Here is an 18352-nt window from a genome sequence, read left to right on the forward strand (position 1 = left end):
TGATGAGAATCCAAGGGGGATCCTTTCTTTCAGACCCCATTCCTTTCAGATAAATGATTTTACTGATAAAGCTGTAATTCTATTTTGTATCCTCGAAACTTGTTTCCGTGAGATATGTTTATGTTTAGAGTTTATCTTGTGATACCCTAATTCTGAATATGGACTGAGTTATGATATGATGACGGGTGGACGCGTTATAGTCCTCCATGTGCACGTGGGTAAAGAAGACTCTAGAGAGTGTAAATCTAGAGGATTATGAGCCAAGGTATGGTTATGAATGGGCCGAGATATGGCTATGAATGAAAGCATCTATGCTTAATGAAGTCTATATATATAATTATATATATATAATTCTTGATATCAAGTTCTGTAAGTTTTCTCTATATGTTTGGAAAGTATGTTGTGTTTATTCTTGCTTTCCATGTTTATAATGTGAGATGTCCTATCTGCAAAAATATCATGTTCTTATGAGCTTGACAATTCTACATCACTTGTTGTTTATACCCTACTGGGCTATTTGAGCTCACCCCTTTTTTTTTCTTGTTTTATTGTTCCAACCCCCATGTGAAGTATAGATGAAAGATGAGGAATGCTAGAGTTGAATGCAGAACTGTTCTAAAGGACAAATATATTTTAAATATGTATCAACTATGTCTTGAATTAAGATGTAATAAGTTAGACCTAAATTCTATAAACCCTCTAAACGTAGTTGTTGTATTTGAGATCTTGGGAATAATGAAAGTTTTTGAAAAAGATGATGTAATATTCTTCTACCCACCGAGTTGGTATTTCAAAAAAAATTCGGGGCGTTACACCTAATCTCTTGAAAATTGTCATTTGTCGTAAGGGTAATACGTGTAAATCTTAGTTTGGAATGGACAAAAATCAAAGGAAAAGACAAGTCAAGTTTGTGTTGTCATCAAGGCTATGCAAAGAGGAATATATTATCGGAGTAAATGAGTGCCAACATTAGCCCATAGGCCAATTGAAGAGAAAAAAATGAACTGATTGGGGCAACAATCAAGGTATGGGTGTACAGATATCAACCATATTTGTGTACAAGAAGAGTTAAAAATGAAGAAGAGACAAGCCGGGGTGTGTACAAATATCAAATTGAAGTGGTGTCAATATCATTTCCCTTAACTTCAAGCAGTAGGGGGTGGAATATCCAACATAGGAGTGTCGGTACCAACCCCATGTGTAGCAAAAAAGAAAAAGAAGAACCCAAATATTACCCCTTTTTCTATCCGGACCACTCCCTGCTAATATGAAAGCGTAGTTATCAGATACTTGATGGGGCTGTCCTGGGAAGGGAGGAGGGCCAAATATGGAATTTCCTTCTATAATGAGGACCTCGATTAGGGTCTGTGGGGAGGAGAGGTTTATTTTGGGATTGGAAGGAAGAAAGCAGAGAAGAGAAGAAAGGGGACCCGAGCACCAACCCCATCTCCACCCTTGCCACCAGCCACCACTTCCTTCTTCCATTTTTACCCCAACTTTTACCCCTATTTTCCCCACCAAGCCACCATCTCTGCCAATAAATAGAGCATCATCCTCTCATTTGGGAGGCTCTCTCATTTTTCTCCGAATCACAAACCCTAGCAGAGAGATTTCTCATTTTCCCCAATTTTTCCAACTGAAACCCTAGCTCTCTAATTTTCTAATAAGATCATCTTCTCCTCCGGCAAGACTTGTCGGAATCTGGCCGTCCACCATCAAATCCGGCCAGCCATCTCCATTGCCTTTGTGGATTCTCTCCTCCTTTGGTCCCTATTTGCTAGATCTGTTCTTGCAAGCTTATTTTCTTTGAAGTTTATCTCTTTCTCCGGCAAAATCCGGTCAGAATCCGACAAGGCTCCGGCCGTTCAGGAGATTAGCACATCCTATTCAATCCTACCTTCATCAAAATCATAAATTCACATCTTAGAACCCTAGATCTATATGTTCAACCTTAAATTCAAACCCTAGCATTGTCTTCTCCGGCAAGACTCGCCGGAATCCGGCTGTCCACCATGAAATCCGACAAAAGAAGGGGAGCTCGAGCTCCATCTTTATCATTTCCATTTACAACCATAATCTTCATTGATTCTGATCTATCACCTCCAATTAGATCCAATTTTTTTTACCACCAGTTACCTATTTTCCTCATCTCTATCACTTGTATTTGATCGTTTGCAATTTAATTCCGGCGAGAATATGGCCTGAATCCAATCACTCCTCCACCACTATTAGCTTCATTCCCCACCTTCGATTGCTTTCATCCCCTCCATTAAATTCATCCGAATCATATTACCTTCTCTGGCTCAACCATTTGTCACAGATCTAACATATTTTTAGTCATATCTGACCTCAATTTCATGAATTCCGGTCATTTACGGAACTGAGAAGGAAGCGACTAAATAAGAATCGCACAGGGAGATCGAGAACGGAAAAAGAAAGGAAGTTTCAGCTCATTATTAGGGGAATAAGGTTCTAATTAGAAGAATCTGTGAAGAAAAGGAGAATCTCAAGGTACAATTTCTATATTGCTCATGCTCATTTTCTCTAAGAGTATTTCCTTCCTCTATTCTATGTGTGGTAGTTATTTAAGATATTTCAATGATATGCTATAGATAGAAGATTATCATATCTATGTGATTTTCTTAATTGTTCATTTATTACAAATTTATTCGAATAGATCTTGTGATGTTTTACGAATTAAGCTTAATTACTTTGTTAATGTTCTTAAGTATGATAGCAGTTCAAAATCAAATCCATAAGCGTGTTCAGACTTTACTAATTTCAATCAGATAGGGTTAATCTTATTCTAAAGGATAAAAATAGTTAGAGTAGAAAAATCCTGCTTTAGATCTCCATGCTTGTATCGGTAATTCTAAAAAAAAGAGAGGTAGTGATCCGAGATCTTGTAGGTCTCATTGATAATGCTCTTGTTGAATTTAGTGTTTCACATCACTAATTTTGTGAGAAGAATGATAAATGTGTTTCTGTATATGTCTGTGCATAGAGAAAATTTGGTCTCAGGTCATTTTGACCTTGGGGTGGTTATATTTCTTGAAGGTTGTTCTGAATTTATATTTCAGTTGGTAGCATAACCTTATAGTGTTCTGTTGATATGAACTTGAATGAGTCTATAACAGGGCGAGGGCTACATTGATATTCTAACTTGCAAAAACATTAACTCCTGAAGTCCTCCCTATTCATGATTTATCATTTGTTGTTTTGTGAATACTTGAAAAAAGGATAAGCAGTGCTCATCACTGATTGGGTTATGTCATATGCATGGTGGTCATTTTGTCATTGGTTTAGTGCCATTTGTGAAAATTATTCTAGAAGGGTTTGGACCTGTACTATGTCACCTAATGAATGTTTTCTCTCTCTCTCTCTCTCTCTCTCTCTCTCTCTCTCTCCTTTAAGAGAAGTTGTTCGGTATGTCCTTTACAAGCACATTTAAGTTCTTTTGGTTGAAGGATATAAGAATGTTGTGTGAATATGTTTGGGTCTTAGCTGGTATCCCTTTTGAGTATTAGTGAGGGATTCAAAGCAAAATCATATCTTAAATCCTGTTCAATTCATTTGCTTCAAAGTCACATTCTTTGAAAACTTGAGAACCTGAGAATTTGCTTCATGTTCCTTACCCATGTAGAATGACCCATGCAGGAGGCGCTATTATCATAACCTTGTAATGTTGAGTACATCAGATCTATTTTTCTTTGTATCCAAATAGAGTTTTGATATGGATCATGTGAAGCAAATTTGGGTAATTAGTTAGAGGTTGGAGTCATTGTTGTGACTATTATTAAGCTTTGGTAATTATGTGAGGTCAGTCAACCCTGTGTGATGTGATTGCTCATCACCATATTCCAATAGTGGTGAGACTAGCTTGTCTTTTCTTTCAAATTGGCTATCATGATTTTCCTTAGGGGACTGTATGAATTTCTCTGGTTAGCCCTGATATGGATGCTCATTCTATTTCAGAAAGTCGATTAAAATTTGATATCATCTAGATGGATGTATTGTTGCATGATGATTGTTTGAATCCTATATATAATGCCTTTTATGCAGAGTTCTGTGGTGCTGTAATTTTCCATAGAACTTGAATTCATGTGATCTTATTTTGGTTAAGCACCTTAAAAGAGGGTTATGCTCTGTTTATAAAGTTCTGTTGAGTATTTCTGGATGGTTGTTGAGTAGAAATGGTTGTGAGTTAACTTTGGGATCCATTGATTACTAAGGAAAAATTATGTGTTGGTTCAAATCATATTTCTTAAGTGCTGACTTTTCACCCTCTAAAATCTTCATTCACGGCACCTTACCTTGATCACCTGTATCATATCCTACAATAGGTCGTTGCAAGAGCGATGAAGACGTTAGTCCAAGCCCATCCATAGGGGACTCTCTTAGTCCAAGTAGCCCTCCCCTCGTTTATTTTTAAGACTTGCCCAGTCTTTTGGATATCCTTAAACATTGTCATCTAGAGCCCCAATTTAGGGAGACAAGCTATGTCTCGTGTAAACAAAGTCACACTCTTTTAGAGAGACATACTTTGTCTCGTAAAAAAGCTTATCCTCAGGGAGACAGGCTATGTCTCATGCAGAGAAGTCATACCCTTTTAAGAGGCGAGCTATGTCTCGGTACAAAGTTGCGCCCATAAGAGACAGGCTTTGTCTCATTTGTCCCAGTTATCCTTTTCTTCTAGGAGACTAGCCCAGTCTCATTAGCACCCCTCTCTTAGAGTTACTAGTCTAGGAGTCAGTCTTTTCGTATATGAGTCAGTCTTTAGCTAGAGAATCCGTCAGAGAGTCAGTCTTTAGCATATGAGTTAGTCCTTCAGTTTAGGAGTGTCCTATCATCATAGGGGTTAGGATTTTGTCCAACCTCTCATCAAGTCATGTGATCTTATCCACTCTTGCAAGGTATAGGATGATGTCCAACCCTTGCAGAGTCGTGATTCTGTCAAATTCCCCCGCAAAGCATAGGATTCTGTCCAACCTTTGCGGGATATCAGGAGTCTGTCTTACCCTTATGATGATAGGATGCTGTCCTCTTGAGTCAAAAACATATCAAATCCAAAAAAATCTCAAAAGTCTTCAGTCATTAGGAGTAGTTAGGAGAGTTTGTTTCCGAACTACATTGGCTTGATCCTCTTCCACGAGATACGTAGTGCAGCTTGGGATCCACATCCCAAGTCCAGCCAAACCTTTAAAAATAAACATTTCAAACCTTCCAAAAATATAAAAATTCTTCAAAACCCTTTCAAAAAGATCTTCCCCTAGAGTTAGGAGTCTGTCCTAGATGTTTGGGGTGTTTTAGAGTTAGGAGTCTGTCCTGATTGTGTTGGTATGGTGTGTCTTGTCGTGTGAGAGTCCCTAGAGTTAGGAGGCCTCGAATCATGAACGGTTAGACATTTAGTCAAACCGATGGCTAGATTATGAAGCATTTAGTCATCCCATGATTTTCATTAGAATGTACAGCCTAGTTACAGATAGGATGTAGGGCCCACCTGCATTAGCTTAAGGCTAATCAACTTGCATTAGTTAGGGCATATAGAGAGTCCTAAAAATTACAATTCACCTGAACTTAAACAATCATACAAAAAGCTTTAAAAATCAGTCGAGTCTAGTGGATCGAGTTTAGGATAGCGGTTCTAGATGGTTAGGCATCGTAGTTTAGAATAGGTCACCGAACTACGTCGACTCTGATTCTTCCTGAGGCCGGGATACGTAGAGCAGCCAGGATGGATGGCCATCTTGGTCCGAGTCAAGTCGTGCTGTGTGTTTTGACATGTTTTCTTACTTTCATATACAGACCTTATACCTTTAGCTGTAGGATTCATGTGTTTGCCCATCAGAACTTAGACACCAATCAGGCATGACACTCATAACCTAGCTACTTTTATGTGACACTTATTTTATTTCTTTTGTTTGTGCTTATTATTTTCATCTCCGAGACATGCATGATTAGATAGACGTCTTCTCGGAGATATATGTTCTCATTTTACATGACTTTTGCCTAGAACTCTTCAAAATCAATAAGTAAATGGCATAAGAGACCAGGTGTTTGCACTTGGGCGGATGAGGTGCTCTTCGGACCTTCCAAATTCGTAACCAGGCACGAACCTTCTTTTATATCTCTGGTTATCCATTGCAACAGAGCATAGTATGGGGTCCAGGGCCCACTTCCATGGATGGCGACTCTTCTTTATTTAAGGTATGTCTCGAATCCGGGCTAGTCCCCGAATCGAGAGGTATCTCACTTTACATCGCTACTCATGCTGTGAGGGGCATTCTTTCGAGAGTTCCTTGGTAGAGCTCTCCATTCACGTGGATGATCTAGAGAGACCTTTATGGGGGCTCGTCCCCTGCCTCTCTCGGATCGGGTCCCACATCATCCAACCTCTTCTTGATCCCTTGGAGGATAATCATGTTTGTGACTTCTGTCTGCCCATTCGTTTGGGGGTGCGCTACATACGTGAACCTCTGTTCGATTTTCAGATCCGAACAAAACTTTCTGAAGCTGTGGCTTTCAAACTGCTTGCCAATGTCTGTTATCAGGTGCGAGGTATCCCGAATCTGCAAACCACAGACTTTCAGAAGAAGGTCTGTATATTCTGCTCCGTGATCTTGGCCAGAGGTTCAGCCTCCGCCCACTTGGTGAAGTAGTCTATAGAGACTACGATGAATTCGCGTCCTCCGGAGGATGGTGGGAATGGTCCTAGGATGTCCATCCCCCATACTGCAAAAGGGAGCGGACTGACGATCGCGGCCATTGGCACAGCCGGTTGATGAATGGTGGGAGAGAACTTCTTACACCTCTCGCATTTTTTGACAAGGTCCAGTGCGTCTTGCCTTAAGGTCGGCCAATATAGGCCTCGCAAAAGCACCTTGATGGACAGGGCCTTGCTCCCCAAGTGTTCTCCGCAGATTCCCTCGTGTGTTTCTTGTAAAGAATACGATGCGTCGCTCGGCCGGAGGCATTTCAAGTAGGAGAGGGTGTATGACCTTTTGTACAGGTTCTCACCGTCATGGGAGAACCTCACAGCTTTCTGCACTACTTTACACGCTTCTTTCTTATCTCCAGAAAGCTTCCCTTCACGCAGGTAGTCGATGATTTCGTCCATCCAACATGGCTCATTATCGACCTGCATTACTTCGACAACCTCGCATTCAATGCTGGACTTCTTCAGGAATTCCATGCATATATTTCCGAGAGCGGTGTAGCCTGAGGCTGCTAGTTTGGAAAGTACATCTGCTTTTGTATTTTTTGTTCTGGGGATCCTGACGACCTCAAAGCTTTTACACTTGTCCACCAGCTGGAGGACCTTTGCTAGGTACTTGATCATTCGCTCATCGCGGGCTTCGTACGTTCCCTGAACTTGGTTAACGACCAGCTGAGAATCGCACTAAGCCTTGAGCCTCTGGGCATGAGTCTGTACTGCTAAGTTCATTCCGGCAATAAGAGCTTCGTACTCCGCCTCGTTGTTAGATGCACGGAATCCGAACCTTACCTCGTAATCTACGATGAGTCCGGTGAGAATCAGGCCAACGCCACTGCCTAGCTTGTTTGAAGACCCGTCCACATACAATCCCCAGAGCGGTTGTTCATGTGATGGATTCTGCTTTTTGGGTGCAATCGCTGTTTCCAAGTCCACGGGATGAGCGTCCTCGGTCCGGACTTGCCTCCCAAGTGTAGTTAATTCTCCACACGGAGGTTCGATTGTCTCTGTTCCTGGCATAGCATTCTGCATGGGCATGGTGCACTCCGTGACAAAGTCTGCAAGTACTTGGGCTTTTATTGCCGGCCTCGGAAGGTATCGGATGTCGAACTCGCTGAGTTCCATGGCCCACTTTACAAGTCGCCCCGATGTGTCCGGTTTGTGAAGGATTTGTCGGAGTGGCTGATCCGTCAGGACCTTTATTGTGTGCGCTTGAAAATACGGCCTTAGTTTTCTGGCCGCCATGATAAGGGCATACGCCAATTTTTCCACCCGTTGGTATCTGGTCTCGACATCATGTAGGACCTTGTTGACGTAGTAGATTGGTTTCTGTTGGTTATGCTCCTCTCGGATCAACACTGCTGCTAGCGCCAACGGGCTCACAGATAGATACAACACTAACTCTTCTCTCGGCTCGGGCTCTGTCAACAGCGGTGGGGAAGCTAGGTACTGCTTCAGCTCTTCACACGTGACTTGGCATTCCAGTGTCCAGGGGGCTGTTTTGATCCCCTTGATGGCATTAAAGAATGGGAGGCATCTTTCCGCGGATTTTGAAACAAAGCGTCCTAGCGCGGTCACCATTCTAGTAAGCTGCTGAACTTCCCTTATTGTGGTCGGCGGGCTCAGTCCAACCAGCACCTTGATTTTCTCAGCGTTTGCCTCGATTCCCCTTTGGCTTACCATGAAGCCCAAGAACTTCCCAGCGGCAACTCTGAACGTGCACTTGGTTGGGTTGAGGTTCATATTGTGTTCTCTCAAAACTTGGAACGTCTCCTTCAGGTCGGATATGTGATCCGACACCTTTTTGCTTTTGACTAGCATGTCGTCAACGTAAACCTCCATATTCCTTCCGATCTGGTTCCTGAAGAGTTTGTTTACGAGTCTCTGGTATGTTGCTTCGACATTTTTTAGACCGAATGGCATGACGCGATAACATTATGTCCCCTGATCTGTAACGAAGGATGTTTTCGGTATGTCCGATTCGGGCATTCTGATCTGATTGTACCCGAAAAAGGCGTCCATAAAGCTCAGTAGCTCATGACCTGCGGTCGCATCGATCAATTGATCAATTTTTGGAAGCCGGTAACTGTCTTTTGGGCAGGCCTTGTTCAAATCGGTGAAGTCGATGTAAGTTCTCCATTTGCTGTTGGCTTTCTTTACCATGACAACGTTTGCGAGCCCGTCAGAATACTGGATTTCCTGAATGAAGTCAGCCCTCAAGAGCCTCTCCACTTCCTCTTTGATGGCTTGTCTCCTCTTCGGGGCAAAATGTCTTCTTTTCTGCTTTACAGGCTTGCAAGTGGAATTGACACCGAGTTTATGAGTGCTGATTTCAGAATTTATGCCAGGCATGTCCACAGGGACCCACGCAAAGACATCTGCGTTATCTCTCAGAAACTGGGTGAGCTCCTGCTGGGCGTCTTCGCCTAAGGAAGAGCTGATTTGAACTGCTTTCCTACTGTCATCTTGGTGTAACGGAATTGAGAGGAGGTCCTCAGCTGGTTCATTTACGATGATTTGAGCTTCGTCTCTCAGATCGAGCAGCTCAATCGGTAGTGTTTCTGATGCATTTTTGCCTTTGAGCGCCATGGCATAGCACTCTCTTGATTGCGGCTGGTCTCTCATGACCTCGCCCAGACCGTTAGGGGTGATGAATTTCATTTTTTGGTGGTATGCAGATGCGACGGCGCTGATGAGGTTCTGTCTAGGTCTACCTAAGATAACGTTATAGGCCAAACCGGCCCTCACTACTAGGAAGTTAACCATAGCAAACGCCTGACAAGGAGGCTCGCCGACAAGAACGGGGAGCTCGATTTGTCATTCGACTTTGACTACCTCTCCCGAGAAGCCGAACAGATCTGAATTTGTCGACCTTAGCCGACCATCTCCTATCATCATCTGTTTAAAGGCGTGATAATAGAGAATGTCCGCGGAGCTTCCATTGTCGACCAAGATTTTTTTCAGCTCCTAGTTTGCAATGAGCATAGTGATGACCAGGGCGTCGTCGTAAGGGAGTATCAAGTTGTCGAGGTCCGCGTCTGAGAAAGAGATCTCGTTCTCTATTTTCATCTTCTTATCACAAGTGTGGACGGCATTGACTCTACGGGCGTAAGCTTTTCAAGCTGATGACGAAGTTCCCCCAGCTACGGGCCCTCCCATAATGGTGTTTATAACCCCATTGGGCAGGGATCGGTGGATTTCAGGACGCGGGCTCGCCGGGGGAGGAGACTTATGCCACGCCGGGGGCGGCGGGGATCGTCGAGGGCTTCTCTCCATGCGCTCCCTTCTGCGGTCATCCTCTTTAACATACTTCCTAAGGTATCTTCGGTTAATCCGCAGCTCGATTTCTTCTTTAAGGTGCCTACACTCATCGGTGTCGTGCCCGTGGTCTTCGTGGAAACTGCAGTATTTTGACTTGTCTCTTTTATTCCCCTTCGAGAGCATTCTGGCCGGCCATTTTAAGAAGTCTTCTTCCTTTATGACAGTCAGAATGCGCCTTCTAGAGGTGTTGAGGGGGGTGTAACTTTCTTCCTTCCTCTGGGGGCTCCTTTCTCTTCGCGGAGCTTTATCGTCCCTGCGCTGCTTGGTGTGGTTCTTTTCTTCCTTGGGGGTTCTCCTCCGGTTCGAGTCCAGGGCTGCCAGAGTTTCCTCTACGGATATGAACTCTTCAGCCCCCACCATCCGATCCGCCAGTGATTGTGGGTTTCGGCGGGCTACCGATCGCCGGAAATCGTTAGACTTAGCACCGGCAAGGAGGGCATTTGTGGTTGCAGAGGGATCTAAGTTCGGCACTTGAAGGGCATCTCTATGGAAACGGCTTACGAACGCCTTCAGAGGTTTGCTTTCCTCCTGTCTTAAAGCCATTAGCGACGCCGCTGTTTTTCTTGGTCTTCGACTGCTCATGAAATGTCGGACAATGTCATCTCCAAAGTCTTCAAAGCTACTGATGGAGTTCGGCTTAATTCACGAGTACCAATCTCGTGCAGCACCCGTCAGGGTGGTCGGGAAAGCTCTATAGATGAACCCGTCAGAGGTTCCTGGAGGAGCATCATGGTTCTGAACGTCTCCAGATAGTCCACAGGATCAGTGGTTCCGTCATATTGCGGGACTGATGGCATCTTGAACCCTTTGGGCGTTGGTGCGCCCAATACATTATCGGTAAATGGCGGTCTGCTTGAGAACGCCTTTGAGGTAGGCCGGCCATGATCTTTCACCAGCTCTTCTATCCGGTGGTCTATTTCCTCGATCCTTCTCAGCATTGGGTCGGATCTCTTGTCTGCCTACCCCGCCGATTTGTCCCTTCCCACAGAAGGGCCAGCGGCTGACCCGGAATGACTTTCCGAGCTCCTCCAATGACAATGGGATTTATCTTGTTGCGCACGATCCTCCGTGGCTCGGTGCCTTTGTACGGAGCGAGATCGATACCGGTGACGGTGGTGAGGCTCCGTTTGTGCGTGTCTTGTTCGGGAGTGATGCGCTTGCCTTGAGGGGTGGGAATAGTCACGACGGGGAGGTATAGGTTCTTCCCCAGAGGGGGCTCAACATTTCCTGCGGTGGTCGAGAGGCCTCTGGGTCCTGCCGCTGGGGTGCTTGCTGGACTAGGTGCTTGTACTGATCGATGAGAGTTGTCATCTGTTGAAAAAGAGTCTGAATTTGTTCTGGAGTAGGAGCAGGGTTCAAATGTTCCGAATGAGCTTGGCTCTATTCTGCTATTGCAGAAGGAGCTACTACCTGTGAGGCAACTCGTTCGCTCCGAACCCTGTGAGGCGCTTCGGCTCGGGCTGTTGGTACCTGAGCACTCCTCCGTCCTGCCATTTTATAAAGGGGGATTTGAACAGCTTTTAGTTTAGGGTCCCACGGATGGCGCCAATCTGTTAGGCCCAAAATTGGTAACAGATACGACAGTGACGAAAGAGCTGATTTGGCTGGTCCAATTTGACTTTAAAATGTCCTGCACAATAGCGCACAAGGTCAGAAGAGCAACCTGGAGTCGTTGCTCCATACGGGCCCTTCGACACTCAAGTCAGTATGAGCAGAAGAGTAAAGTCAGAGCTTGTAGTTATAGCTTAAGAATTTTTCTATCTCCACCTTAGCATGAGTGAAGGCTATTTATGGTGAGAGCTCTGGGGTGGTTGGATTACCTACGCCGGGACAGGTGTCCACCCATGTGTGGGCTTGTTTTTACTTGTTCTTGGCAAATTACTAGGTTGCCCTTGGGGCTGTGTCAACTCCTTGGTGGGCCCTTCGAGGGCCACGTGTCGACAGCTGGTTGGATGTGGCTTTCCATACCCCATCATTGTGTAACCCTCAAGAGCAAATTTATCGCTCTGTCCTAGAGAACTGACTCAGTTCAGTTCATCACCACCATTCGATTCACGAACTCTGGCATCCCCTCGCAACAGTTTAGTTTGACATCACAAGATCTCAACTATTCTAGATACTCCTGACTAGAATTGTTGTTGGTGATTGTTGAAAGTTCTCTAGAATTATATTTGTTCCATTTAACAAAGATCATGTCAGTTCTATAAGACCTCTCCAGCAAATCTCTAAGACTAACATCTCCGGTTGTAGACATCTCATTTTGCCCTCACCCAGCTGATGAGAATCTGGGTTGGCAAGCCCAATGATGATAATAATGTTTTTTCAATAAGCTTAATGCTCCTTAAAGACTCTCGGCACAATGACCCTACTCAGAACCCTAATTCTCCACGACACTTAGATGCTTGAACGAACTAATTCCCTATGCTCAACATTGGTTATGGGACAGTTGGTAGCACCACGATCCTACAAGTGTTATCAGAGCAAGGCCACGGGTTCGAGTCTCCCCAGGGTCATTGCTTGTGGGTTGGGGATTGTTGGCTTGGGCGCTAGACCTAGATCGAAGGTTGGCTGTGTGGTCTAGGCTTGTGTGCCAATAATGCCCTCAGATCGGAGTCTGGCCGCGTGGATCCTAGGCTTGTGCTTGGGTGCTTGGACCTAGATCGGAATTTGGCTGCATGGATCCTTGGCTTATGTGCCCCCCCGAACAGCACGATGGTGCTACTCAATAAAGATAATGGTTACACCTTTCCCATCACCAATTGGTTTTGGGATAGTTGGTAGCCCCACGATCCTACAAGGGTATTAGAGTGAGGTCGCAAGTTTGAATCTCCCTAGGGTCATTGCTAGGTGAAGGGGTGGATTGGTGGCTTTGGCACTAGACCTAAATCGGAGGTTGGTCTTGTGGTCTAGGCTTGGGCCCAAATCGGAGGTTGGCCATGTGGTCCTAGGCCTGTGTTCCCCCCAACACCGTAATGGTGATACTCAATAAAGATAATGGTTGTGTCTTTCCCATCACTAATTGATTTTGGGATAGTTGGTAGCGCCCATTTTTGTCACTCTTATTGCTTGAGCCAGTCACATGACCTTGTAGGTGAGGAAGGTGTAGATGAGGAATGTAAAGGAGCCTTCATTGATGAGCAAATCTAGGTGGCACATGTGATGGGAGAGAGCACTCATAGAATTTCTTTTGGGGTTGAGATAAATTATGTAATAGACATTCTGTTAATGGAATATAATTTTGTTGTTGTTGTTTCCCTTTTTGGGGTAGCGATTCGGATGTTGGGATTTTTGGAAAAAAAAATCATGTTTAAAAAATTTGCCCCAAATCTAGTTCGTTACAGCCACGATCTTATACTCCTCCTAGTACTCCGCCTCTTCGGTACTCACTCACCATTGGGTAAGCTAATATTCCACGGAAAAAAAAATTCATGGCTCCAAAATTCTTATTTTCTACTATTGATAAACTTTTTTACATAAATTAGACAAAAAATGTCTATTAAGATGAGGAAATGATATTCTCACTCCCTTGTTTTAATAATGGCTAAATTGGTTGAGATCTTTCTAGAAATTATAATGGCCTTCAAAAGCTTACTATAAAAGTGTAAAGTGAAGATACATGGGCTGCATATGTGGATAATTTATAGGTTATATATTTCAAAATAAAACTATATTAATATAATAATTTAAAAATAAAGATATAATAAAATGGTATTTTACTTAAATTTGGCATTATACCCTGAAAGACATATACATATTGTGATGTGATGTGATAAATAGGTACACAAAATGACATTTTTTTTGTATTGGCAATGGAATACATGTTCAAATGGGATCAGAGCTGTGTGTGTTGCATGATGCTGTTCTCTACCAACATAGAAATCCTTGGATAAGTCTAAGGGTGTCAATTGTGGCTCGGGCTCGGGAAGCTCGCTTGAGCTCGGCTCGAAAAAAGCCATGCTAGGCTCGTTAAGGCTCGTTAAGCATTTAATATATTTAAATATATATATATTATATATTAATATATACACTAAAAGGGTTGTCCAGGGAGTGAAAGGGGGAGGCAAAATATGTCACTTCTTTTTTGGAACCCCATTTGTTACTTGGACCACCCACGTAGTGTAAAAAGAGTAGTCAAATTACACTAGACAGGGCTGTCCAGGAAGATGAGGGGTGTGAACTTAATATAACCCGAGCTCGATAAGGCTCGCGAGGCCAAGCCTGACCGAGCCGAGCTAAGCCCGAGCCTGGTTCGAGCCCGAGCTGAGCTTTTGAGCTTAACGAGCTCGGCTCGGCTCGTTTACACCCCTAGATATGTCATTCTTGCGCTTGGCTACCCTACTTGTATAGTATGCCCTATTCATTGGGATTGTTCTGTGAACGGAGGATGGCAAGTCTATTCAAGGATAAAATAAACCTGAGCTTCTGTTTTTACATGGAGATCAGCCAATGCGGAAGCAGACACCCTTGCCAAGAAAGGAGTCTTTCGGGCCGCGTTTGAGTGCTTTGACTATCTACCTCCTTGAATTATTGTACTGCTATCTTTGTATTATCTTTGTTCCTTCAGGACCACCTCGGTTCTGTTTTTACATATATATATTCTGTTGCCCTTTTCAAAAAAAAAAAAAAACCTGAGCTTGTTATTCCAGTGGAGAACGGCTCCATCAGGCAATCTGGCTAGCAACACACTTTCACTATGCTACATCGATCTGGGTCGTTTAAATTGTAGGCCCGACATGGTGGGCCATAGCCGACCAAATGATCCTAATTGTCCGATATGTACAACTAGAAAGAAAAAGGGGACCATTGCTCATAGGATCAATTGGCATATACAACTTTTGGCCGTGCATATGTATAGTTTGGATCTATGATCATATAAGTTGCCTCATGGGGATCACTAAATCAACGATCTTGATGGCACATGTATGCTACGTGGGACCCAAGGCTGATTATTAAGATCATATCTTAAAAGGGATTTGCTAGGCACTTTCACATAAAGCCATTTCGCTCACTTTTGCAGGAGAGACCAGCCACACAAACTCACTTTTTAGCAGATTCTCTTGCAGCTCAGTTTTGCATGAGAACGGCCACATCCTCACTTTTTAGCAGATTTTGCCTTACGCATTTAAGTCATCCGAGGTGGTTGTTCTCTCCTGCAAAAGCCGGGAAATTGCCTAGCAAATTGCTCTTAAAAATGATCATTTCTAAGAAAAACTAATAAATTTAAGCTTTCGATTCTAACGTCTCTATTTTCACGTAACAAAAGTTGTCAAATGCTAAACTAAAGGGTGCCCTAGCAAAAAAAACCCAGTCGGAAGGGCGGCCAATCATCCAACCTCATTTGTAATGATGCTAACTACAAAATTATAGAAATGATAAATACAGTTGGATGACATGGATACAAGGGCGCGCCCATTTAAGGAAGGGTGACCTTCAGTTTAGCATTCCCCATAAGAATTTAGGGATAAGTGTTGAGCTTTTGATTAGAAATGAATTGGAATTCCCAACCCGATTTCACTGTAAAAGCTCAACACATTTTTTGCATGAAACATGTTGGCACATGGTGCACTTTATTTTATTTGAGTAATGTTACTTCTCACCTTATTAAACACTTTTATGATTGACTACTAATAGATCTTGGGAATTGTTAAATAAGTAAGAAAGAGGAAACAAAATCATTAAAGCATACAAGTTCATAAACAAACTTTATTCCTCATTTCGTCACACAATAATCTTGACTAAGATTGGATCGGGTTTAACACTTTTCAAGAATATCGAGCAAGTTGGGATCTGAGGAAAAGAACAAAAATGGAAAATCTTGGAAATTTTTTTATGGGTGATGATATTTTCTCCCCTGCAGTACGCATTCACCCCCCCTTTTAACGTGATTTCACGTCGAAAAGCATTAAAGTTGCCCACTGTTGGAAATTATCCTAATCAGACCTCTGAAGAAATACAAGGAGATTAAGAACGTCTTGGATGAAGCCCACATCACTGCCATTGGAAAGCAAGGGGCCACGTGGGCAACAAGAAGACCAAAGTCTGGCACTTTCTAAGGCAACAACAAGCAAAGGTCCCCTCCCCACTGCAGGTAATTACATTGTAGATTAGTAGTATAAGTAATCAGTAGGGAGGAGACAAACATTTGATTTGCCTAGAGTTTACCTCGTAGGATAATGATAAGTAGTGTTTGGTTTCCAACCTCGTAGAGTAATGGGAGGGGGTGTCATTACCAATATAGAAAGAGAAGAGAGAAAAAGAAAAAAGCATAACTCTCCAAGCCAAATTCTACTTTTTTGAGAAATTTGGATCGGAAGGTATACAGAGGGAATATAGATGCCACATCACCAGACATGAATTAATTACCTATGAAACTTGTTTGGTAATATCTAGGGAGGGATTTCGATGCTATATTGGCAACCAAACAAGAGATTTTGCTAACGTAGCAACCAAATGCAAAGCAAACCCCCGAAAGTATCCTGGCTTTTGTGCAACCAAACACAAACACAGGAGAGAGAGAGAGAGAGAGAGAGAGAGAGAGAGAGAGAGAGAGAGAGAGAGAGAGAGAGAGAGAGAGAGAGAGAGAGAGAGAGAGAGAGGATTTTACTTTCTTGGAAAAGAAAAAAAACAGCTATGAGAAGGTCTTTCACTTTCCCCACCCTGCGTAGAAAGTTTTATCCCAGAATTCGAAAATCCAGAATAAAAAAGAAATTCAAACATGAGATTTTTTTATATTTTAAGAAAAGTTTGTTTCTAAGAAAGGAAAATCCCTACATCCAAACATGCCCTCTGTCAATTATCTGTGCCCGAATTGGTGATGCTGTGCAAATTATTCTCACCCTATTGTGTTGTTTGTGGGAGGGCTTGGCTTAGGGATGCAACAATAAATAACCCATAGATTGCCCTTGGTTACTTGCAACAATAAATAGCAGGTGTAAGGAACTTCATATTTTAAGAACCTTTTAAACTCCTATTATAACTTTTCCAAACAACCCTCTGAACCGTGTAGGAAGCTGGATCCAACTGAAATGGTGCACGGATGCTCGCCTAATTATTGAAGAAGACTCGTCTTATGTTACTTGAGCATCTAAAGAGTTTATTGGTCCGTGCATGGACGGATTTGGGGGGGGGGGGGGGGGGGGGGGGGCGCGGTTGCCCCCCTAAAAAATCTCAAAAAAATTTCATATACATTTAAATTCCAAAAATAGCCTCTTGCCCCCTTTTATTTCTTGTTTTTTTTATGAATGGTGCAATTGCCCTTTCCAACTTTTGCATAGCGTATCTTTCTTCTTACTAAACTCTCTCCCCTTTTTTTGGCCATGATTTACTTGCCCACTTTTTACACATGACAGCCCACTATAGTGTAAAAGAGTAGTCAAAAATTCACCTGAGGGGCTGTCCTAAGTGAAAAATGTGTGCAATCCCTTTTTGCGCAACACTATTACTCTACAAAAGTCAAATCGTATCCTACTTTATTGTAGAAGTGACTTTCTTGTAAGCATTTTTCTCTTTGAAATAAAGGTTGTCTCTTATGCTCTGAATGGTTGCCGGGTTTTTTTTGTTCCTGGGAGTTATGTGGGAGAAAAAAATACCCTGGGAGATAGGTGGGAAAAAAAGAAGTCCTAGAAGTATCCTGGTAAAATAAAAATCCCATGTTTGGTTATGTGGGAGAAAAAAATACCCTGGGAGATATGGTGGGAAAAAAAAACCTTTGTTTGGTTGCTTGAACTGTTGGGTAGAAAAAAATTCTTCTCAAGCTTATTTTTGGTTCCTGAGTTTATTTTGGTTCCTGGGGTTATCTTGGGATGGGAATGAAAAGGCAATCATTACAAAAGTGGGATTAAAAAATTCACCCCACAAGTAATCATTACAAGAGTGGGATTAAAATAAACCTAGTGCTAAAAGGCAACCAAACATGGGATGGGACCAAAATTTAACTTACTCTCCCACAAAACTCCCAGGAACAAAAAAAAACCTGGCAACCAAACAGAGCATTAGGGGTTGTTGGAAGGAGAAATTTTTTGCCATGGAAAATTTACTTTCAAGTATTTGGTTAACTCATTTTTCTTGGTTTTTTTCCAATATCATGGTGCCTTTGAGGCTTTTATAAAGATTTATTAATTATTGATAAAAGTGCTCCTGCGCAGGGAGCTCCCTGCTCACAAGTGGCTTAAAAAGCCACCGATTGGTCGCTTTTTGGGGACCCCACAGAGGTGGACCCGCCATATGAACGAATCGGTGGCTTTTCAAGTCACTTGTGCGCAGATACACTTTCCTCTTAATTATTATATGACAATATTTGTTCACCCCCTCTTTTGCATA

At 42.9% G+C, this 18352-nt stretch overlaps 2 protein-coding genes across 2 annotated transcripts; both read right to left on the reverse strand.

Annotated features, from left to right (window-relative positions):
• Window positions 1–6341: 6341 nt before the first annotated feature.
• On the reverse strand, window positions 6342–7339 carry LOC143888195 (uncharacterized). The gene is made up of 2 exons (XM_077392549.1): window positions 6734–7339; window positions 6342–6569 (listed from the first exon to the last, which is right to left on the reverse strand). Exons 1-2 carry the CDS (start codon window positions 7337–7339, stop codon window positions 6342–6344), a joined length of 834 nt encoding a protein of 277 aa, XP_077248664.1.
• Window positions 7340–9829: 2490 nt separating this feature from the next.
• LOC143888198 (uncharacterized) lies at window positions 9830–10576 on the reverse strand. The gene has a single exon (XM_077392550.1). It carries the CDS (start codon window positions 10574–10576, stop codon window positions 9830–9832), a length of 747 nt encoding a protein of 248 aa, XP_077248665.1.
• Window positions 10577–18352: the final 7776 nt, after the last annotated feature.

This window comes from Tasmannia lanceolata, unplaced genomic scaffold, assembly GCF_043159265.1.
Source record: "Tasmannia lanceolata isolate RefF3 unplaced genomic scaffold, GAP_Taslan_0.1 ptg000012l, whole genome shotgun sequence".
NCBI classification, from domain to species: domain Eukaryota; kingdom Viridiplantae; phylum Streptophyta; class Magnoliopsida; order Canellales; family Winteraceae; genus Tasmannia; species Tasmannia lanceolata.